Source organism: Chelon labrosus, assembly GCF_963514085.1.
Source record: "Chelon labrosus genome assembly, chromosome: 15".
NCBI classification, from domain to species: Eukaryota; Metazoa; Chordata; class Actinopteri; order Mugiliformes; family Mugilidae; genus Chelon; species Chelon labrosus.
Window position 1 is genome coordinate 28,925,827 of NC_140348.1, and position 24,753 is coordinate 28,950,579.

Sequence of the window (24,753 nt, forward strand, 5' to 3'; positions counted from 1 at the left end):
TGTGTCGACCTATGATCAGGGATATTACCACAGTAAACTAACTTAATGTTATTTTATTTAACCCTCCTCACTTAACACTAGCAGATATTCGTAGCTGTGCCGTTTCCATGGTTACCACGTGTAGCGCGCCCACTGTTTACCCGCGCAGTCCCTGTCTGATCACACAAGGAGCGCAGTGAGAGCAACAGATCAGACTCAAATGTCTCCCTGTCTGAAAAGATCTTTACACTCAGTTTATCATAGCCTGTTATCCGTATTTGCTGGCATACTCAGTGGCCTAAGTTATTCTTTAATTCTTTACCTCTGTATATTGAGAATACTTGTGCAATATTGTTTTTTTTACTTTAAAATGCAACTTACCTATTTTTTATATATTATTGTATAACTTTTATTCGATTGCATTTGCTCTGTTAACTAGCAACTGTCACTTTATGGGAGCAACAGCAACAAAACAATTTCCTTGAAGGATTAATAAAGTATTCTGATTTGGATTCTGATTAAGGCTATGTTGTTTAGAATGTGTACATTACAATACTGTCTTTGTGGCCTATGTTACAGTTTTCACTTGTACTGGACACAAGATATGTATGAGTTGTGGTGAGCTTTGGTTAAATTGTTGTATACTTTTTAACTGTCCCCTTCCAGGCTCAGGCAGATGGTGATCAATCCACACATTCCATAATCCCAGCAATAAAAGGTATTTTCACCTAAGAACTGTCTACACATTGCATGCTAAAGTAAAAGTTATGCTTACATCAGAGCAATTGGATTAGAACAAAAGCAAATCAATTCAAGAAAATCAAAATACATCTATCTCATGATGGTTAAAATTAATTCATCCTTATAGTATATTTCATCATACAGAATATTTTTTTGTGCATATTTTGAATTTCAAATATTTAATGTAATTAGTATTTCTGGACTGTCTCTATAGATACTGTGGGTTAGACTTATAGTCCATCATACCCAGGACTACAGTTCCCTTGATGTCGAGCCACATAAGTGAGTCATTTACCATTTACCTTATGTACTGCTGTGTTCATTTGGTAGCTGTTCTTGTCTTAAAGAAGTTTGATGATTAAAAGCTTGATAATTAGATAGATATTTGCAAGGATTTTGTTTTTTTCTATAGCTCTGGTATTTCAAGTCTGATACTGCATGTTAGTGTTTTTGTTTTTTTCTTTCTATTTTGCTGGGCTTGATGCTAAAATGATCTTTTCTTTCTTTTCAGATTTTTCCGAGAACACAAAAAACTTCCTATGCAGTGGACGTGTAAGTACTGCACATTTTGTGCTGGAAAGAGGGGCTACTTACTTAAGCATTATCGCTTAAAACATGGGTGCCACACTAGAATATCACCACTACCGTGCCTTCATAAGGAGTGCCTGTGCACATTTAAATCTTTCAATGCACTCAAAGTCCACTTATCAACATGGCACACTCAAAAGGACCTAGGGAACGTGGGTGAAACTGCTTTCCATTGTCAGCTGTGTGACTTTGTGGAGCCTGGCACTGAAGCTGACTTTTTTACCCATTTACGAAGACATTTGAAGCTGAAGCAAAAGGTTTCTTGTCCATATCAAGGCTGTAACTTTCAGAGCAATGTTTATTCTACCTTTAATGCACATAGAAGCAAAGAACATCAAGACCACAATAAGATGGCATTCAAACCTGAAATTGTGTCACATAATGTACTTGAGGAACCTTCACCTAATATAAATATTCAACCCGAGGATAGTGCCCCTGATACCGATGAGGTTGAGTTTGAGGTTGCTGAGCTCAGTGAAGATGTGGAGGACTTGGAGAGTCAGTTGGAACATAATGTAGCTGCTCTCTTTCTGAAAATGTCATCCATTCTTAACATCTCTGAAAATGCCCTGCAAGAAGTTATAGAGCAGATCAACCAAATTTATGTGCTTTCACAGCCATTGTTACATACCTCGGTTGGAAAAATACTAAATCAACATTGTGGAGATGTTGAGGACTCTTTAGTGAGTGAGATAGCTAAAGTATTTACTGAGAGTAATGTATTCCTGAAATTTACTTCTACTGGGGGGTCATTGTCAACCACTAGCAAGCGAACATCATACATTTCAAAAGAATTCTCAGTGGTAACGCCTGTTGAGTTTGTCCTAAAAAATGACAGGCAGACAGTTGTGTATATCCCCATACTAAAAATGCTGCAGACATTACTAAGCAATGGAGAAATTTTAGATAAGGCCATGTCACCTGAGACAAATTTGTCACAAGGATACAGCTCTCACAGGGATGGTTCCCGGTTTAAAGACAATTCTCTCTTGACAGAGGAAGAATTCAGGATTGCTCTTTGCTTGTACATAGATGATTTTGAGGTGGCTAACCCCTTGGGAACCTCCAGAAAGAAACACAAGCTATGTGCCATCTACTGGGTACTTGGAAATCTACACCCTAAATATCGCTCCTCTCTTCATTCCATTCAGCTTGCTCTACTTTGCAAGGTCAACAGTCTCAAAGACCATGGTTATGGTGAAATTCTCCGGCCTCTCATTCAGGACCTTGTTTCTCTTGAGCAACAGGGTGTATATGTTGAACAGTTAGGAGCCAGCATAAAAGGCACAGTATTATTTGTTGCAGCAGACAATTTGGCTGCCCATTCATTGGGAGGGTTCTTTGAAAGCTTCACAGTAAGTCAGATGTGCCGATTCTGTATGGCCAAACGGGAGGAAATACAACACAAGGAAGTGCGGACAGGCTCATTTCAACCGAGAACAAAAGAAAATCATGACAGACAGGTGCAAGATGTATTGCAGGATCCTACCATGGCTCAACAATATGGCGTGAAAAGAAGCTGCCCACTTACTGAAAGCTTGGAACATTTTCATGTTGTCAATGGTTATCCGCCAGACCTTTTGCACGATCTTCTGGAGGGTGTTGTTCCGGCTGAATTGGCCTTGTGCTTGAAGGCACTAATATCAAAGGGATACTTCTCACTTGAAACCCTGAATGTGGCTATTAAACAGTTTCCATATACATTTTCAGACAGAACAAACCAACCTCAGCTCATCACAAAGAACTTTGCTTCCAAAGCAACAATTGGAGGAAATGGTCATGAAAATTGGACACTCCTCCGCCTTCTGCCACTACTGATAGGTCATCACATTCCTGAGGGGGATGAAACCTGGGAGGTTTTAATGAATTTAAAAGATGTAGTGGAATTGTCAGTGTCTGCAAGCTTCTCAGAGGAGTCGGTGTGCTTTCTTGACTGCAAGATTGCAGAACACAGAGATATATTTCAGGAAGTTTTCCCAAACGAGAAGCTACGACCGAAACACCACTACATTGAGCACTACCCTCAACTAATTCAAACTTTTGGTCCATTGTGTGATGTGTGGACAATGCGTTTTGAAGGCAAACACAAGTTCTTCAAGAAAGTTGTGCGTCACATTCACAACTTCAAGAACATACCCCTTACTTTAGCTCTTAGACACCAGCATATGATAGCCTTCCATTTAGCTGCCACCTCCTTTTTCAAGCCATCTGTTGAAATTAACAGAGTGAAGTCTGAAATGGTTGCTTCATTTCCTGAAAATGTGAAGAACTGTCTCTATCTCAGGAATAACTACCAGAACACAGTCCTTGTAGCAGCTTCTGTTTGCATAGATGGCATTAAGTACAGTGCTGATATGGTCATTTCCGTTGGATCGTGCTCAGGGCTCCCAGATTTCAGACAAATAACAAAGATTGTGGTGATCAATACAGACATAATATTTGTCTGCAGACTCATGACATCATGGTATAATGAGCATCTTAGAGCATACGAGCTCTGTGGTAGCCATTTGTCCACCTTCTCTGTCACCCAGTTGTCTGAACTAAATGATGTTTTCCCTCTTTCACTTTACAGAGTTCGAGACAAGCAGCTTGTCACACTTAAACGTCACATATTATGCTGAGTGAATCAAACAGTTATCAAAATGGACCAAAGGTTGTTGCTGAGAGTCATCATCGCTGAAGATGATATAAGGAAGTTGACTTTAAATGAGAGACCACAGTCTATTGAAGAATTAAAAGTGCAACTGATGGATAAACTGTCACTGCAGTATGACTTTAAACTGCAGTATGAAGATCAAGACTTCGATAATGCCCTCTGCAATTTGACTGAAATAACTGATTTACCTGAAAGAGCTACACTCAAAATCATCCCTCTTGTGAGTCTCCATTTAACCCCATTGTCATCACCCACCACAACATCAGACACGTGCAGCACAGCAGACACTGAGATCCTGTCGACTGGAAGAGCATCACCATCGCTAAGACAACAGTGGCCAGAGTTCTTTGACATACCCAGTTTCTCAGTTGATGTTGAGTATAGACTCAGACAGGCAGATCTTGCCTTTATGAAAGATGGAACACGTATGACTCTACCACGGGATATGAAGCATGACATACTAGAAAAGCTTGCTGAGACGATGTACAGTTTCAAGGCTTACCCTAAAGATGATGACTTCAGCAGTGTTGCAAAAGCACTGATTAGCAAACACCCCTGCCTCACTGAGCCTGGACCACACAGATGGTATGGCTGGAAAAACAGCCTTAAATTTAAGATGGCCAATTATCGCACAAAGCTTCGAAAAGCTGGATGTGAGGATGTAGCAATCAATGGAGGCAAAAGAAGTAAAGGCAACCCAAAAGGAGATTCCTCAAGCAAGAATATCAAACGGCCAAAAAGAGGTGAAGCAAACTACCTGCCTAACTTACCTGAAGGACATGATGAAACAAGCCTTGAAATTGCCAGAAAGGTTCTCGCGGAAGAAATGAAGAAAAAACAACCCAATGGCACTCTCATCTCACAAATGATGGACCAATCATTCCCACTACGCAGACAAGAAATTGTAAAAAAGGAGCCTGCTGTACAGAACATGGTTGAACGATGGCCAGCACTCTTCACAGAGAGACAGGTAAGCTATTTGTGTTCTCAACCAATAAAATAATGCCAGTCAAAAAGAAATTCAAGGTGTGTGGTTAGAAATCCAAACACACTTGTTGGAATGTTAACACCTCTGCCATCTCTCCATCCCTACCCACCCCTCTCTCTACTTTACAGGTGTTTGCTGAGTTTAATAGAATTGCTAGTAAGAATCTTGAGGGAGACTTCTTTGAGGCTCTGGACCAGTACACCCCGCGTTTCATCGAACTTTTCAAAACAAAAAAGGGAACTGTAGGCCAGAAACTCGGTGAGCTGATGCAGCACATGAGCTGGATGGTAAGTAGGTTAAATTTGCTTTTGATCTGTATGATAGTTTATCAATCAAGTTCTAAATGAGATGATCCAGACCAACCTATTCTATTTCCTGTCTGACTTGTGCTTGTGCAAATTACTCTGTTAACTGGTCTTTTCACTCTCTGTGTATTATTAGACACCAGACGTGACAGCACTTCGCTCTGTTGTCCTCAAAGGCATTCCCATTTTACTTGGTGACGACTCCAGTGAATTCTTCAAGACGTGCTCTGTAAGTACTTGCACATAAGAAAAAGTTTGGTCTGCATTAATATAGAACTGTATCTGTGCTGACATAGAAGATGTAATTCTATCTGCACAATATACAATATACATTTTGTACAGTGATTGATGTATTTTGTCCACAGCTAATCTAAGAGGTATTTAAACAGCCAGTAAATAAAAATGAAATTTGCCACATAAATGTTGTACACATTAATACATTTTTAATCTAAGGAGCAGGAGTCTAGGTTGAAAAGTCAGTGTCACTGTTTAAGAATATATGGACCTTGTGGACCATAGCTTTAGTTTAAACAATACCAAATTTATTTTGTTGGCTATATTACAACAATCCAATGTGAGCACATATTTAAAATCATATTCTCTATCAAATGCTTTCAACACTAAAAATGAATGTTTTAGAAGAGCACAAATTGCCATGCTGAAGAACGTGTGTGTCTTTGTAGGATACAGCGAAAGACGAGGCCCTAGAATGCATCACTGTTGGTGTGCTGACAGTTGTCAGTGAAGATAGTCCTCACGAGGGTCCAAGTTCAGTGGACCCCCAGCCCATCTCCACTGCAATCATTCTGGAGGGAGGTATTGTCATGGATCGTATTAAAAACTTGCCTCAGGCGGTTTGTCTGTTATTTGGGCTAACATATGCTTTGCATTTGGATTACCCAAAATGCATGGCAAATACACTCAACTTCATTCAGACTGTGATGCTTGGACTGGGAAAGAAAAACCTCCCACCAAAACTGTTAACTCTGAAGAACAGTCTACTGGGTTAGAGCAGTAAAGAGCCATCAACTGTCAGATAGCACTTTGTAAGTTATGCAGCCATTAATGTTCTCCTGTTATCAGAGAAAGTCTGATGCTTTCATGCAACTGAGCTGGCTTGTTTATGATTTCAGTTAAAAACAAAAAAAATTCCATTAAACACTGTACCATGTTATGCTGGTATGTTAATGGTGTTGCAAAGAGTTGTTGTTAGATAATGTTGTCAGAAAGAAACCTAGCAAGGCTGACCCGTATTTTGGGAAAACTTTTAATAGTTGTAATGTAGTACAAATACAAAACCCACGGAGTGATGTTTTTCTTTGTGTTCTTTTAAACCTTGAACTGATGCTTGCCTTGGGACACAAAAGCATTTGTTGTACTTTCAGTTTTGATCAGAAATGCAATGAATGCATGCACTGAAGTCCTGTAGTTATCAGGTGTTTACCTGTTTAATATTGTGAGACTGTTACATGCGTATAATTAGCTCACAAAAATTTGGTTTTATTTTTGTCTTGTCCATGTCATGTTCAACAGTCAAATCAAACTACAAGTTTGTTGTTTAGCTGCTGTTTTGTACTTGAATGTACAAGAAAGTGATACTTGGGAACAGAACACTTGAGGCTGAATAATAGATTTAATGCATATTGTTATTACAATAGCCTAACAGACATAGATCACACTATGAGCAATTTTACAATTAGCTTTAAAATACATTAAATATGACGATTTTTATTGATTATTGTAAGGTTATTACATGAGTAATAAAACACAAATTTTATATTGGAGAATTGGAGTAAGTAAAGTAATAACAAAAGTAATAACAATATCAAACGTTTATTCTTCAGCCTAGATCTGTCAATGATGCAGTTCTTATTTTTTTAATAAATGTTGTAATACAGCTGAATCAACCAGTGAGTGTTTTTTTAAAGTATATTTTTATGGTGTTGTTGCCTTTATTAGGTAATAACAGCTAAAATAGATAAAAAATGGGAGAGAGAGAAGAAGGACAAGGACCCATTCAAGGAAATTGGTTTGTTTAATTTAAGTGAACTTAATAAAAATGAGTGAGTAGTAAGTTGTAGGTATTTAGTAATTCTAAGTGGGGTTAAATTTGTATCGAGCAGTCCACACAACATGAAAAAATTAAGTTAACTCTAAGCATGGCTATTAAGTTACGTGAACTTATTTTTTTTTTTTTAGTTGTACTACTCCATTTAGTACTGCACACTTAAAATAAACAAGCTTTCCTAAGTCACTAATCTTAAGATTACTTTGCTTAATTTTTTTGAGGCAACGAGTTTGCATACTTTTTTTAAGTAAGGTCAACTAATTAGATTTTACAGTGTACAAACCCTGGATCATTGAATATATCTGCTCTTATCCTTTTTCTCTCCATTTTTATTTTTTGTATTCTATTTTTATTTTCTGTGTACAGTTTGATATTTATTTTTTTTACACTTATTTATGTTCCGTGTGTTCCTGTACAAGAGAGTAAAAGTTACCGGAGTCAAATTCCCTGTATGAGCACACATGCTTGGCCAATAAAGCTGGTTCTGATTCTGATTCTGGTTCTGGTTCTGGTTCTGATTCTGGTTCTGGTACTGATTCTGGTTCTGGTTCTGGTTCGGCCTGCGGGGCTCAGCATCATCAGGTTGAAGGTGTTTGTTGCTAGGGAAGACCCCCGCCATCAAAGTCTTGCTCAGCCAATCAGAAAAATCCCTGCCCGCGTCACTAGGCAGATTTGAGGGTTAGTAGCCAATCAGTGTGTCCGGCTCGGGAACGGGCACAAGGAGCTGAGACGGACCGGGTGACAGCGTCTGAGTCCCGGGGAAGAACATCACGGAACCTCCGTGGAGAATCCCAGCAACGCGGTCAAGATGCCGAACAAAACCAAGAAGGACAAGGTGAGCCGGAGGCCGCGGAGCCGCTACGGGGACCGTTTTACTGCCGGTATAACGGAGCAGTTATTCGGCTGCTGGAGACTTGAGACGTTACATTTTAGTGAAGCGGCTAGCTAACCATGCTAACCTTGCTAACTATGCTAACCCTGCTAAGGCCCAGCTAGCTAAGCTAACAGCATCAGTGCCGCTTTCTTTCAGGTGGAAACAGCTTGCTAACATGCTAACGGCCACAGAGCATCCATGTTAGCTGAGCAGCTAGCTAAACAGCTAGCCAGTGGAAGGACCAATGAGGAGCTAGGAACCCCAGCCTTCCCCCAGGCTGGATGTGGAGGTTCTGGGATGACTGTGATGCTAGCCCACTGTTAGCTGTTAGCTTAGTGTTTTATCATGTGGAAACCATCTGATGTGCGTGTGTGATAACTACCCTCATGTCTCTTCTCCTGCTTTAACCAATGAACTGGCTGCTTATTAATTAATCTGTTTGTTTAGTTTTTATTTATGTTAAATCTAAACCTTCACAGACGCCATCTTTGGTTTCTAAAGACCTGGAGATCAGACTGAGACAGTTTAACTTTGGCCTCCATTTTTAACAGTGAAGTGTCTTCTCTTCAGGGTTAACGTTAGCTCGTGCTATCATTAGCTGGGGTTAGCGTTAGCTAGGGCTGTCATTAGCTGGGGTTAGCGTTAGCTAGGGCTGTCATGAGCAGACTGCAGTCTGAGGCGCAATCACTAGGTGTCACTGGTTCTGGTTCTCTTGGAGGATTGGCTGGGTTGGTTGGTGGGTTGGTTGGTTGGTTGGTGGGTGGTTGGTTGGTTGGCTTATTGGTTGGTGGGTAAGATTGGTGGGTTGGTGGGTTGGTTGGTTGGCTTGTTGGTTGGTTGGTTGGTGGGTTGGTTGGTTGGCTTGTTGGTGGATTGGTTGGTTGGCTGGTTGGCTTGTTGGTGGGTTGGTTGGTTGGTTGGTTGGTTGGTTGGTGGGTTGGTTGGTTGGTTGGTTGGTTGGCTTGTTGGTGGGTTGGTTGGTTGGTTGGTTGGTTGGCTTGTTGGTGGGTTGGTTGGTTGGCTTATTGGTTGGTGGGTAAGATTGGCTGGGTTGGTGGGTTGGGTTGGTTGGTTGGTTGGTGGGTGGGTGGGTTGGTTGGTTGGTTGGTTGGTGGGTTGGTTGGTTGGTTGGCTTGTTGGTGGGTTGGTTGGTTGGTTGGCTTGTTGGTGGGTTGGTTGGTTGGTGGGTTGGTTGGTTGGTTGGTTGGCTTGTTGGTGGGTTGGTTGGTTGGTTGGTTGGTTGGTTGGTTGGTTGGTGGGTTGGTTGGTTGGTTGGCTTGTTGGTGGGTTGGTTGGTTGGTTGGCTTGTTGGTGGGTTGGTTGGTTGGTTGGTTGGTTGGTTGGTGGGTTGGTTGGCTTGTTGGTGGGTTGGTTGGTTGGTTGGTTGGTTGGTTGGTTGGCTTGTTGGTGGGTTGATTGGCTGGGTTGGTGGGTTGGGTTGGTTGGTTGGTTGGTGGGTTGGTGGGTTGGTGGGTTGGTTGGTTGGCTTGTTGGTGGGTTGGTTGGTTGGGTTGGTGGGATGGTTGGTGGGTTGGTGGGTTGGTTGGTTGGCTTGTTGGTTGGTTGGTTGGTTGGATGGTTGGTGTCCTGATCAGCTGACTGTCTCTGTTCTCTAAACAGGAAACAACTAAATCCTCCAAGAGCTCCAAGAACAACAACAGCAGCGGGAAGGACAACGTCTCAGACAGCACTGATGAGGTCAGTCCCTGAGGACGAGACATGGAGGACATCTGTCCTCCGTGTCTCCAGAATCAGTCCCCTATGTTCACCCTAACAGAGACAGAGACAGAGAGACACTGGCAGAGTTGGAATAGTAGTACTCCTTATTGGTAGTATATGGGTAGAGTAGTAGTACTCCTCATTGGTAGTATATGGGTAGAGTAGTAGTACTTATTGATAGTATATGGGTAGAGTAGTCGTACTTATTGATAGTGTATGGGTAGAGTAGTACTCCTCATTGGTAGTATATGGGTAGAGTAGTAGTACTCCTCATTGATAGTATATGGGTAGAGTAGTAGTACTCCTCATTGGTAGTATATGGGTAGAGTAGTACTTCTCATTGATGGTATATGGGTAGAGTAGTACTCCTCATTGGTAGTATATGGGTAGAGTAGTAGTACTCCTCATTGACAGTATATGGGTAGAGTAGTACTCCTCATTGATGGTATATGGGTAGAGTAGTAGTACTCCTCATTGATAGTATATGGGTAGAGTAGTACTCCTCATTGGTAGTATATGGGTAGAGTAGTAGTACTCCTCATTGACAGTATATGGGTAGAGTAGTACTCCTCATTGACGGTATATGGGTAGAGTAGTACTCCTCATTGATGGTATATGGGTAGAGTAGTACTCCTCATTGGTAGTATATGGGTAGAGTAGTAGTACTCCTCATTGACAGTATATGGGTAGAGTAGTACTCCTCATTGACAGTATATGGGTAGAGTAGTACTCCTCATTGACAGTATATGGGTAGAGTACTCCTCATTGATGGTATATGGGTAGAGTAGTACTCCTCATTGACAGTATATGGGTAGAGTACTCCTCATTGATGGTATATGGGTAGAGTAGTACTCCTCATTGACAGTATATGGGTAGAGTAGTACTCCTCATTGATGGTATATGGGTAGAGTAGTACTCCTCATTGATGGTATATGGGTAGAGTAGTACTCCTCATTGACAGTATATGGGTAGAGTAGTACTCCTCATTGACAGTATATGGGTAGAGTAGTACTCCTCATTGATGGTATATGGGTAGAGTAGTACTCCTCATTGACAGTATATGGGTAGAGTACTCCTCCTCCTCAGTGACGTGGTTCTGGTGTGTCCCAGCAGCAGCAGCAGCAGCAGAGCGGCAGTAAGCGTCCCAGTAACAGCACGCCTCCTCCCACTCAGCTCAACAAGATCAAGTACTCTGGAGGACCTCAGCTGGTGAAGAAGGAACGACGTCAGAGTTCCTCTCGCTTCAGTCTGACCAGGAACAGAGAGCTGCAGAAGCTCCCTGCCCTCAAAGGTACGTACTCAGTGTATGTTTGTTGGGATGGGACTTTAAAGGGATAGTTCACCCTAGAATGATATTTCGCTCATTATCTACTCACCCTCATGTTGACTAAGGGCTGGAAGAAGTTTCAGAGTCCTCCGTCCCTTCTCTGAGTTACAGGGGGTCTTGGTGTAGCAGTGCATTTCAATGCAACGGTTGTAAAGGGACACCAGAGCTCTTCGTAAAAAAACACACACAAAAAAACATCCAAATACCTCCATGATGCTCGTATGTAATGTCCGTCTTGTGCTGAAGCCCCAAATTGCGTAATTGTCCCGAAAAAAATTAAATAAGTCCACATTCCAAGCATGTTTGTAGCATTAGCTCCGAGTGTTGTTGTCCCGGCTCTTCCGCTGCCAGCGCGCATGCGCAAGGTTCGCACTGAGACTCGCTTCCTTGTTTACCCCGGCGAATTGAGCCAGCCGGCGAAGGACCAGAACCGCCGTGCAACGAGAGAAGAAGAAGAAGAAGAAGAAGAAGAAGAAGAAGAAGAAGAAGAAGAAGAAGGTGAAGGTTTATAAACCGTCTTTGGAAGAAGAAGAAAAAGAAGAAGGAGAGGAAAAAGAAGGAGGAGGAGAAGAGTAGCCTGCCTTATACCGGCATTTCTTTTTTGCCATCCAAAATGGTTCTCGTCTGTTCCTACCCTGGATGCTTCAACCAAGAAAAGCTTCTGAAGTGGAGAACCGGGAATACATCTTTCCACCGGCTGCCATTGCAAGACCCATATAGACTCCGACTGTGGCTATTGGCGCTTCGCATGGACCCTGACCTTCCATTGCAAGTACTCAAACACTACCGTGTTTGTAGTGAACATTTTTCACCAGATGATTTACGAAGAAACCCAATAGGACGGATGTGTTTGAAATCAACCGCTGTTCCGAACACAACGCTACCAGAGGTGTGTACAACAACTTTACGTTTTTACAAGCTATATACATTATGCTGCTATGGCTAAACAAGCTACTTCTGATGCAAGGCAGTGCTATTACGGGCTGCTTCTAGTCCTTCGCCGGGGTAAACAAGGAAGCGAGTCTCAGTGCGAACCTTGCGCATGCGCGCTGGCAGCGGAAGAGCCGGGACAACAACACTCGGAGCTAATGCTACAAACATGCTTGGAATGTGGACTTATTTAATTTTTTTCGGGACAATTACGCAATTTGGGGCTTCAGCACAAGACGGACATTACATACGAGCATCATGGAGGTATTTGGATGTTTTTTTGTGTGTGTTTTTTTACGAAGAGCTCTGGTGTCCCTTTACAACCGTTGCATTGAAATGCACTGCTACACCAAGACCCCCTGTAACTCAGAGAAGGGACGGAGGACTCTGAAACTTCTTCCAGCCCTTAGTCAACATGAGGGTGAGTAGATAATGAGCGAAATATCATTCTAGGGTGAACTATCCCTTTAATGCGTTAATTACGATTCATTAATTACAAAGAAATTCATGCATTTCATCACTGTTTTCCTTCCAAACAAGGCAGAACTTTAGTCGGTGCATGATTTCCTGGTACACGATCACGCTGATGCACACGTCTAAGTCACAGCACGCTGCAGTGAGCACAGAAACCATGGGTGCTGTTAGCGCTAGCAGTCCTGGTCCCAGTACGGACAAGAGTCAGCAGCACAAACTGGGTTTTTACCATTTTAAGTCAATTCTGTTCTGAAAAATACTTCAAGTATTAAAATGTCACTTTAACTTTAGGTCTGTTAAATGCATTTTTCCAGACATTAACAGAGTTAGAGTTTACAATGTTCTACACTGACTGGTCAAAAACAAGTGACACCGGCCTTCTCCAGCACATCCCAGAGATTCTCAATGGGGTTCAGGTCTGGACTCTGTGGTGGCCAATCCATGTGTGAACATGATGTCTCATGCTCCCTGAACCACTCTGTCACAATCTGAGCCCCATGAATCCTGGCATTGTCATCTTGGAATATGATCCATTGATGGAATAACCTGGTCATTCAGTATATTCAGGTAGTCAGCTGACCTCATAATGTTGCTGAACCTAGACCTGAGCAACTGCAGCAACCCCAGATCATAGCACTGCCCCATAGCACAGGCTTGTACAGTAGACACTAGGCATGATGGGTGCATCACTTCATCTGCCTCTCTTCTTACCCTGATGCCCCCATCACTCTGGAACAGGGTAAATCTGGACTCATCAGACCACATGACCTCCTTCCCTTCCTCCAGAGTCCAGTCTTTATGCTCCCTAGTAGACTGAAGCCTTTTTTCTGGTTAGCGTCTCTGATTAGTGGTTTTCTTTCTGTCACCAGCAAAAGTATTTTTTGAAGAATCTATTTATTGATAAGATGAGCTGCTTCACAGTGTCAGCAGAAATTGTTCATCACTGAACTTATTTGCACTTTCATACACGTGCTCCCGCAGGTTGGTATTTTAATTATTTTTTTATTTATAAGACAGCATAACCCCCCCCCCCCCAAAAGAAAACACTGTGTACACAACATACACACAATTTATACACATGTTAACAGTAACAGACAAGTCAAACCGGCCTGGTTCTAAGTTCCTCCAGTGTTTAGTCACAGAACGTGTCTGTTGACCAGAACAGGAAGTGACTGTCAGCCACCATGTGTCAGTAACGCTGCGTCTTCTTCTGTGGTGACCTACCTCCTCCTCAGATGCCCCTAACCCGGTGGAGCGGGAGGAGCTGTTCGTTCAGAAGCTCCGTCAGTGCTGCGTTCTGTTCGACTTCATCAGCGACCCACTCAGCGACCTCAAATACAAGGAGGTCAAGAGGGCGGGGCTTAACGAGATGGTCGAGTACATCACGCACAACAGTGACGTGGTGACAGAGTGCATCTATCCCGAGGCCGTCATCATGGTGAGACACCGCAATGTCAACGCAACATCAACCAAATAGATTGTCTGAGAGTCAGTGACAGCTGTTTATGTGTCTGTCCAGTTCTCAGTCAACTTGTTCCGGACGCTTCCTCCGTCCTCCAACCCGACCGGAGCAGAGTTTGACCCCGAGGAGGACGAGCCGACCCTGGAGGCAGCCTGGCCTCACCTGCAGGTATGGACCACGTCACAGCGCTAACACAGCAGTATCACAGCGCTAACACAGCGTTATCACAGCGCTAACACAGCGCTAACACAGCAGTATCACAGCGCTAACACAACGTTATCACAGCGCTAACACAGCACTTACACAGCAGTATCACAGCGCTAACACAGCAGTATCACAACACTAACACAGCGCTAACACAGCGCTAACACAGCAGTATCACAGCGCTAACACAACGTTATCACAGCGCTAACACAGCACTTACACAACGTTATCACAGCGCTAACACAGCGCTAACACAGCAGTATCACAGCGCTAACACAACGTTATCACAGCGCTAACACAGCAGTATCACAACACTAACACAGCGCTAACCCTAACCCTAACACAGCGCTAACACAACGTTATCACAGCGCTAACACAGCGCTAACACAGCAGTATCACAACACTAACACAACGCTAACACAACGTTATCACAGCGCTAACACAGCGCTAACACAACATTATCACAGCGCTAACACAGCGCTAACACAACGTTATCACAGCGCTAACACAGCGCTAACACAACATTATCACAGCGCTAACACAATGCTAACACAGCGCTAACACAACGTTACCACAACGCTATCACAACGTTACCACAACGCTAACAACGCTAACACGTTATCACAGCGCTAACACAACGTTACCACTACGCTAACAACGCTAACACAACGTTATCACAGCGCTATCACAACGTTACCACAACACTAACAACGCTATCACAATGCTAACACAACGTTATCACAATGCTAACACAGCGCTAACACAACGTTATCACAGCGCTAACACAACATTATCACAATGCTAACACAGCGCTAACACAACGTTATCACAGCGCTAACACAACATTATCACAATGCTAACACAGCGCTCACACGTTATCACAATGCTAACACAACGCAATCACAATGCTAACACAACGCTAACACAACGCTATCACAATGCTAACACAACGTTATCACAATGCTAACACAACTCTATCACAATGCTAACACAACGCTAACACAATGCTAACACAACGCTATCACAATGCTAACACAACGCTAACACAACGCTATCACAATGCTAACACAACATTATCACAATACCTGCAGGTATGGACCACACGTCTGTTTGATGCTGTCGTCACGTTCATTAATGACATGAATTGATCAGCTGTCTGTCTCTGTCTCACAGCTGGTTTATGAGTTCTTCCTTCGCTTCCTGGAGTCTCCAGACTTTCAGCCAAACATCGCCAAAAAATACATCGACCAAAAGTTTGTACTGTCGGTAAGAAGTCAGTGTTTAAGTGTTGATGGGACAGGTGAGACAAGTGAGACAGGTAGAAGAGGTGGGACAAGTGAAACAAGTAGAAGAGGTGGGACAGGTGAGACAAGCGAGACAGGTAGAAGAGGTGGGACAAGTGAAACAAGTAGAAGAGGTGGGACAGGTGAGACAAGTGAGACAGGTAGAAGAGGTAGGACAGGTGAGACAAGTAGAAGAGGTGGGACAAGTGAGACAGGTAGAAGAGGTAGGACAGGTGAGACAAGTGAGACAGGTAGAATAGGTGGGACAAGTGAGACAGGTAGAAGAGGTGGGACAAGTGAGACAGGTAGAAGAGGTAGGACAGGTGAGACAAGTGAGACAGGTAGAATAGGTGGGACAAGTGAGACAGGTAGAAGAGGTAGGACAGGTGAGACAAGTGAGACAGGTAGAATAGGTGGGACAAGTGAGACAGGTAGAAGAGGTGAGACAAGTGAGACAGGTAGAAGAGGTAGGACAGGTGAGACAGGTAGAAAAGGTGGGACAGGTGGAACAGGTGAGACAGGTCGAAGAGGTGGAACAGGTGAGACAGGTAGAAGAGGTGGGACAGGTGGAACAGGTGAGACAGGTCAAAGAGGTGGAACAGGTGAGACAGGGGTAACCTGTGACTGACTGTGTTAAAGCTGCTGGAGCTGTTCGACAGCGAGGATCCCAGAGAGAGAGACTTCCTGAAAACCATCCTCCACCGCATCTATGGAAAGTTCCTTGGCCTCCGTGCCTACATCCGCCGCCAGATCAACAACATCTTCTACAGGTCAGAACCTCCTCAGAACCACTGTCAGGACCACACTGAACCACTGACAGAACCACTGACAGAACCACTGACGGAACCACACTGAACCACTGACAGAACCACTGATGGAACCACATAGAACGACTGACGGAACCACACTGAACCACTGACAGAACCACTGACAGAACCACATGGAACCACTGACAGAACCACATAGAACCACTGACGGAACCACACTGAACCACTGACGGAACCACTGACGGAACCAACGACGGAACCACATAGAACCACTGACGGAACCACACTGAACCACTGACGGAACCACATAGAACCACTGACGGAACCACACTGAACCACTGACGGAACCAACGACGGAACCACATAGAACCACTGACAGAACCACATAGAACCACACTGAACCACTGATGGAACCACTGACAGAACCGCTGACAGAAACACATAGAACCACTGACAGAAACACATAGAACCACTGACAGAACCACACTGAGCCACTGACAGAACCACACTAACCCACTGACAGAACCACATAGAACCACTGACAGAACCACATAGAACCACACTGAACCACTGACGGAACCACATAGAACCACTGACGGAACCACACGGAACCACACTGACAGAACCACATAGAACCACTGACGGAACCACACTGAACCACTGTCAGAACCACTGACAGAACCACACAGGACCACTGACGGAACCACACAGAGCCACATAGAACCACTGACGGAACCACACTGACAGAACCACATAGAACCACTGACGGAACCACACTGAACCACTGTCAGAACCACTGACAGAACCACACAGGACCACTGACGGAACCACACAGAACCACATAGAACCACTGACGGAACCACACTGAACCACTGACGGAACCACACAGAACCCACTGACGGAACCACATAGAACCACTGACAGAGTGATTAAATGTGTCGTTGTGCAGGTTTATCTATGAGACAGAACATCACAATGGCATCGCTGAACTGCTGGAGATCCTGGGCAGGTAACACACACTAACACACACTAACACACAGTATCCACTGAGTCAGTTGTGTTGTGTGTATTAACGTGTGTGTGTGTGTTCATGTGTGTGTCTCAGTATCATCAATGGCTTCGCTCTCCCTCTCAAAGAAGAACACAAGATGTTCCTGATCAGGGTTCTGCTGCCGCTGCATAAAGTCAAGTCTCTGAGCGTCTACCACCCTCAGGTAACACACCTGTCTCTACCTGTCTCTACCTGTCTTTGTCTGTCTCTGACTGACTGTCTCTGACTGACTGTCTCTGACTGACTGTCTCTACCTGTCTCTGTCTCTCTGTCTCTCTGTCTCTGACTGTCTCTCTGTCTGTCCTCAGCTGGCCTACTGTGTGGTTCAGTTCCTGGAGAAGGACAGCGGTCTGACGGAGCCTGTGAGTAAACTGCAGCAGAGACTCTGTTTCCATGGCAACACTGCGTGTGGGTGGTTTCCACAGAGACACCCAGACAGTGGACATGTGGACAGAGACACACGCCTGAGACATTACAGACACCACAGAGACACCACAGAGACACCAGAGACACCACAGAGACACCAGAGACACCACAGAGACACCAGAGACACCACAGAGACACCACAGAGACACCACAGAGACACCACAGATACACCACAGAGACACCACAGATACACCACAGAGACACCACGGAGACACCACAGAGACACCACAGAGACACCAGAGACACCACAGAGACACTACAGAGACACCACAGAGACACTACAGAGACACCACGGAGACACCACAGAGACACCAGAGACACCAGAGACACCACAGAGACACCACAGAGACACCAGAGACACTACAGAGACATCAGAGAGAGTCGCTACCATCAACACTGTCATGATGTGACCTTTGACCCCTTCAGGTGATCATGGGTCTCCTGAAGTTCTGGCCCAAGACCCACAGTCCCAAGGAGGTGATGTTCCTCAACGAGCTGGAGGAGATCCTGGACGTCATCGAGCCGTCAGAGTTCGTCAAAGTCCAGGAGCCGCTCTTCAGACAGCTCGCCAAGTGTGTCTCCAGCCCACACTTCCAGGTAACCAGAACCAGAACCAGAACCAGGACCTAGACCAGAACCTGAACCTGAACCTGACATAGAACCTAGACCTGAGCCAGAACATAGACCATGACCAGAACAGAACTAGAACCAGACTGGAGGAAAGATGATGATGGTGATGATGGTGATGATGATGATGGTGATGATGATGATGGTGGTGATGATGATAATGATGATGATGGTGGTGATGGTGATGATGATGATGGTGATGATGGTGGTGATGGTGATGATGATGATGGTGATGATGATGATGATGATGATGGTGGTGATGGTGATGGTGATGGTGATGATGGTGGTGATGATGATGATGATAATGATGGTGATGGTGATGATGGTGATGATGATAATGATGATGATGGTGGTGATGGTGATGATGATGATGGTGATGATGGTGGTGATGGTGATGATGGTGATGGTGATGATGATGATGATGATGGTGGTGATGGTGATGGTGATGGTGATGATGGTGGTGATGATGATGATGATAATGATGGTGATGGTGATGATGGTGGTGATGATGATGATGATAATGATGGTGATGGTGATGATGGTGGTGATGGTGATGATGGTGATGATGATGGTGATGATGGTGGTGATGATGATGATGGTGGTGATGGTGATGGTGGTGATGGTGATGATGATAATGATGGTGATGGTGATGATGATGATGATGGTGATGATGGTGGTGATGATGATGAGGATAATGATGGTGATGATGGTGGTGATGATGATGATGGTGGTGATGGTGATGGTGGTGATGGTGATGATGATAATGATGGTGATGATGGTGGTGATGATGATGATGATAATGATGGTGATGGTGATGATGGTGGTGATGGTGATGATGGTGATGGTGGTGATGGTGATGATGGTGGTGATGATGATGATGGTGATGATGGTGATGATGGTGGTGATGATGATGATGATAATGATGGTGATGGTGATGATGGTGGTGATGGTGATGATGGTGATGGTGGTGATGGTGATGATGGTGATGGTGATGATGGTGATGATGGTGGTGATGATGATGATGGTGATGATGGTGATGATGGTGGTGATGGTGATGGTGGTGATGGTGATGATGATAATGATGGTGATGGTGATGATGGTGGTGATGGTGATGATGATGATGGTGATGATGGTGATGATGGTGATGATGATGATGGTGATGGTGATGATGATGATGATGGTGGTGATGGTGATGGTGGTGATGGTGATGATGATGATGATGATGATGATGATGGTGATGATGATAATGATGATGATGATGATGGTGGTGATGGTGATGGTGGTGATGATGGTGGTGATGGTGATGATGATGATGGTGATGATGGTGGTGATGATGATGATAATGATGGTGATGATGATAATGATGGTGATGGTGATGATGGTGGTGATGATGATGATAATGATGGTGATGATGATAATGATGGTGATGGTGGTGATGGTGGTGATGATGATGATAATGATGGTGATGGTGATGATGGTGGTGATGGTGATGATGGTGATGATGATGGTGTTGATGATGATGGTGATGATGATGATGATGGTGATGATGATGGTGATGATGATGTGATGATGGTGATGTGATGATGATGATGGTGATGATGGTGGTGATGATGGTGATGATGATAATGATGATGATATAGTAATGATGATGGTGGTGATGATGGTGATGATGATGGTGTTGATGATGATGGTGATGATGATGATGATGGTGATGATGATGGTGATGATGATGTGATGATGGTGATGTGATGATGATGATGGTGATGTGATGATGGTGATGTGATGATGATGATGGTGATGATGGTGGTGATGATGGTGATGATGATAATGATGATGATATAGTAATGATGATGATGATGAAGGTGTTCCCATGGTAACAGGTGGCAGAGAGAGCTCTGTATTACTGGAACAATGAATACATCATGAGTCTGATCAGTGACAACGCTGCTAAGATCCTCCCCATCATGTTCCCTTCACTCTACAAGAACTCCAAGAGCCACTGGAACAAGTAACTACCACACTATATACTACTACTACTATATACTATATACTACTATATACTACTACTACCACACTATATACTACTACTACTATATACTATATACTACTACTATATACTACTACTACCACACTATATACTACTACTACCACACTATATACTACTACTACTATATACTATATACTACTACTATATACTACTACTACCACACTATATACTACTACTACTATATACTATATACTACTACTATATACTACTACTACCACACTATATACTACTACTACTATATACTATATACTACTACTACCACACTATATACTACTACTACTATATACTACTACTACCACACTATATACTACTACTACTATGTACTATATACTACTACTATATACTACTACTACCACACTATATACTACTACTACTATATACTATATACTACTACTATATACTACTACTACCACACTATATACTACTACTACTATATACTATAATCTACTACTATATACTACTACTACCACACTATATACTACTACTACTATATACTACTACTACCACACTATATACTACTACTACTATATACTATATACTACTACTACTACTATATACTACTATATACTACTAGTACTACTATATACTACTACTATATACTACTACTACTACTACTATATACTACTACTACTATGTACTATATACTACTACTATATACTACTACTACCACACTATATACTACTACTACTATGTACTATATACTACTACTATATACTACTACTACCACACTATATACTACTACTACTATTACTATATACTACTACTACTACTACTAGTATATACTACTACTATATACTACTACTACTATATACTATATACTACTACTACTATTACTATATACTACTACTACTACTAGTATATACTACTACTACTATATACTACTAGTACTATATACTACTACTACTATATACTATATACTACTACTACTATATACTACTAGTACTATATACTACTACTACTATATACTATATACTACTACTAGTATATACTACTACTACTATATACTACTACTACTATATACTATATACTACTACTAGTATATACTACTAGTACTACTACCAGTACTACTATATACTACTATTACTACTATATACTGATATTTCTTTTTCTTCTTCCTCCTCCTCCTCCTCCTCCTCCTCCTCCTCCCCACCCTCTTCCTCCTCCTCCTCTACCTCTTCCTCTTCCTCTACCTCCTCCTCCTCCTCCTCTTCCTCTTCCTCTACCTCCTCCTCTTCCTTCTCCTCCTCCTCCTCCTCCTCCTCCTCTACCTCCTCTACCTCCTCCTCCCCACCCTCTTCCTCCTCCTCCTCTTCCTCCTCCTCTTCCTCCTCCCCCTCCCCCTCTTCCTCCTCCTCCTCCTCCCCACCCTCTTCCTCCTCCTCCTCTACCTCTTCCTCTTCCTCTACCTCCTCCTCCTCTTCCTCTTCCTCTACCTCCTCCTCTTCCTTCTCCTCCTCCTCCTCCTCCTCCTCCTCTACCTCCTCTACCTCCTCCTCCCCACCCTCTTCCTCCTCCTCCTCCTCCTCCTCCCCACCCTCTTCCTCCTCCTCCTCTACCTCTTCCTCTTCCTCTACCTCCTCCTCCTCCTCCTCTTCCTCTTCCTCTACCTCCTCCTCTTCCTTCTCTTCCTCCTCCTCTACCTCCTCTACCTCCTCCTCCTCCCCCTCCTCTTCCTCTTCCTCTACCTCCTCTACCTCCTCCTCCTCCCCCTCCTCTTCCTCTTCCTCCACCTCCTCTACCTCCTCCTCTTCCTTCTCCTCCTCCTCCTCCTCCTCCTCTACCTCCTCTACCTCCTCCTCCCCACCCTCTTCCTTCTCCTCCACCTCCTCTACCTCCTCCTCCTCCCCCTCCTCCCCCTCCTCTTCCTCCTCCTCCCCACCCTCTTCCTTCTCCTCCTCCTCCTCCTCTACCTCCTCCTCCCCTTCCTCCTCCCCCTCCTCCTCTACCTCTACCTCCTCTACCTCCTCCTCCCCCTCCTCCTCCTCCTCCTCTTCCTCTACCTCCTCTACCTCCTCCTCCCCCTCCCCCTCCTCTTCCTCTACCTCCTCCCCCTCCTCTTCCTCCTCCCCCTCCTCCTCCCCCCCCCCTCCCCCTCTTCCTCCTCCTCCCCACCCTCTTCCTTCTCCTCCTCCTCTTCCTCTTCCTCTACCTCCTCTTCCTCCTCCTCTACCTCCTCTACCTCCTCCTCCCCCTCCCCCTCCTCTTCCTTTTCCTCTACCTCCTCTACCTCCTCCTCCCCCTCCTCCTCCTCCTCCACCTCCTCTACCTCCTCCTCCTCCCCGTCCTCCTCCTCCTCCACCTCCTCTACCTCCTCCTCCTCCCCGTCCTCCCCTTCCTCCTCCCCCTCCTCCTCCTCCTCCCCCTCCTCCCCTTCCTCCTCCCCCTCCCCCTCCCCCTCCTCTTCCTCTACCTCCTCCCCCTCCTCTTCCTCCTCCCCCTCCTCCTCCCCCTCCCCCTCCCCCTCTTCCTCCTCCTCCCCACCCTCTTCCTTCTCCTCCTCCTCTTCCTCTTCCTCTACCTCCTCTTCCTCCTCCTCTACCTCCTCTTCCCCCTCCTCTACCTCCTCTTCCCCCTCCTCTTCCTTTTCCTCTACCTCCTCTACCTCCTCCTCCCCCTCCTCCTCCTCCTCCACCTCCTCTACCTCCTCCTCCTCCCCGTCCTCCCCTTCCTCCTCCCCCTCCTCCTCCTCCTCCCCCTCCTCCCCTTCCTCCTCCCCCTCCCCCTCCTCCTCCTCCTCCTCAGGACCATCCATGGTCTGATCTATAACGCTCTGAAGCTTTTCATGGAGATGAACCAGAAGTTGTTTGATGACTGTACGCAGCAGTACAAGGCAGAGAAGCAGAAGTAAGTGGTTCATTGATGCTGAGCCTCGTCTGACTCGTGCTAACATGCTAACATGCTAACATGCTAATGCTCCACAGAGAGAAGTACAAGCTGAAGGAGAGGGAGGAGATCTGGCACAAGATCGAGGAGCTGGCCCGACAGAACCCCCAGGTGTGTTCAGGGGTTGTGCTGCAGCGTCGGACATCTCAGTCTTTCACACCTCAGTCTTTAATCAACACTGTGTCCTCCTTTACTTTCAGAGTAATAAGCTCCACCCCCTTCGGCCTGGACTCCACTCACAGGAAGAGGTCAGCCCTCTGATCAGTTACCTGTCAGTGACTGGAAGGTGATGAAGTGTTGCATTCTGGGTAAACGGTGTATTGTGTGTTGTGTGTAGTTCATGTTGTACAGTGACAGTGTAGCCGTCTACTCGATGGAGACGGAGACACCTACAGCTGAAGACATCCAGCTGCTGAAGAAGACCGTGGAGACCGAGGCCTCCCAGGTAAACGCAGATCAGCTGATCACTAACCTGTCATCATCAGTGACATCATCAGTGACATCATCAGTGACATCATCAGTGATGACCCGTATGTGTGTGTTCAGGGTCTGAAGGATCTGAAGAAGGAGAAGGTTCTGATGAGGAGGAAGTCGGAGCTTCCTCAGGACGTCTACACCATCAAAGCTCTGGAGGCTCATAAGAGAGCTGAGGAATACCTGACAGCCAATCAGGAGGCTCTCTGACCGGGGGGCAGTCCCTCCTCAGCCTGACTCCGCCCAGTCCTGTACGTCCGTCCTCGAGGAAGTTGAAGCTGTCGTGGGTCATATCAGCTCCGTCCCCTGGTGGCCGAATGCACTAGGACGCAAGCTCCGCCCACGCCTCAGTGCTCCACTCTGATTGGACGTCAGCCTGCGCTTGTTCTCTCTGCCACCGATTACGATCTTGCATCAAGCACCTGAACGCATCACCAGCGGCTGATCCACCACAAGAACCAGACGAGTCAGGTGTCCCGTCAGGTGTCCTGTCAGGTGTCCTGTCAGGTGTCCTGTCAGGTGACCCATCATGTGTCCCGTCAGGTGTCCTGTCAGGTGTCCTGTCAGGTGTCCTGTCAGGTGACCCGTCATGTGTCCCGTCAGGTGACCCGTCAGGTGACCCCCCAGGTGACCAGTCATGTGTCCCGTCAGGTGACCAGTCATGTGTCCCGTCAGGTGACCTGTCAGGTGACCCCCCAGGTGACCCCCCAGGTGACCCCCCAGGTGACCAGTCATGTGTCTCGTCAGGTGACCCCCCAGGTGACCCCCCAGGTGACCCCCCAGGTGACCAGTCATGTGTCCCGTCAGGTGACCCGTCAGGTGACCCGTCAGGTGACCCCCCAGGTGTCCTGTCAGGTGACCCCCCAGGTGACCAGTCATG

The 24,753-nt window shown here is 45.1% G+C and overlaps 1 protein-coding gene across 3 annotated transcripts; it reads left to right on the top strand.

Annotated features, from left to right (window-relative positions):
* Positions 1-7,737: 7,737 nt before the first annotated feature.
* ppp2r5d (protein phosphatase 2, regulatory subunit B', delta) lies at positions 7,738-24,656 on the top strand. Of its 3 annotated transcripts, none has more exons than XM_084562083.1 (17): positions 7,738-8,160; positions 9,820-9,897; positions 11,035-11,209; positions 13,885-14,087; positions 14,169-14,279; positions 15,489-15,581; positions 16,238-16,368; positions 17,315-17,374; positions 17,471-17,579; positions 17,725-17,778; positions 18,269-18,439; positions 20,350-20,477; positions 23,259-23,360; positions 23,438-23,510; positions 23,600-23,647; positions 23,737-23,844; positions 23,946-24,656. In XM_084562083.1, exons 1-17 carry the CDS (start codon positions 8,134-8,136, stop codon positions 24,081-24,083), a joined length of 1,809 nt encoding a protein of 602 aa, XP_084418209.1. In that variant the 5' UTR covers positions 7,738-8,133; the 3' UTR covers positions 24,084-24,656. The 3 variants fall into 3 exon arrangements, with proteins under 3 accessions (XP_084418209.1, XP_084418207.1, XP_084418208.1); XM_084562081.1 differs by having other exon boundaries at positions 11,029-11,209; positions 23,946-24,655; XM_084562082.1 differs by having other exon boundaries at positions 11,032-11,209; positions 23,946-24,653.
* The last annotated feature ends 97 nt before the right edge of the window (positions 24,657-24,753 follow it).

What these genes read in the sequence shown, in the direction of transcription:
- ppp2r5d (XM_084562081.1), top strand. Translation starts at nt 8,134, where the DNA reads ATGCCGAACAAAACCAAGAAGGACAAG. An exon ending in TCCAAGAGCCACTGGAACAA is followed by an intron (nt 20,478 to 23,258) that starts GTAACTACCACA and finishes CCTCCTCCTCAG; the next exon opens with GACCATCCATGGTCTGATCT. An exon ending in TACAAGGCAGAGAAGCAGAA is followed by an intron (nt 23,361 to 23,437) that starts GTAAGTGGTTCA and finishes AATGCTCCACAG; the next exon opens with AGAGAAGTACAAGCTGAAGG.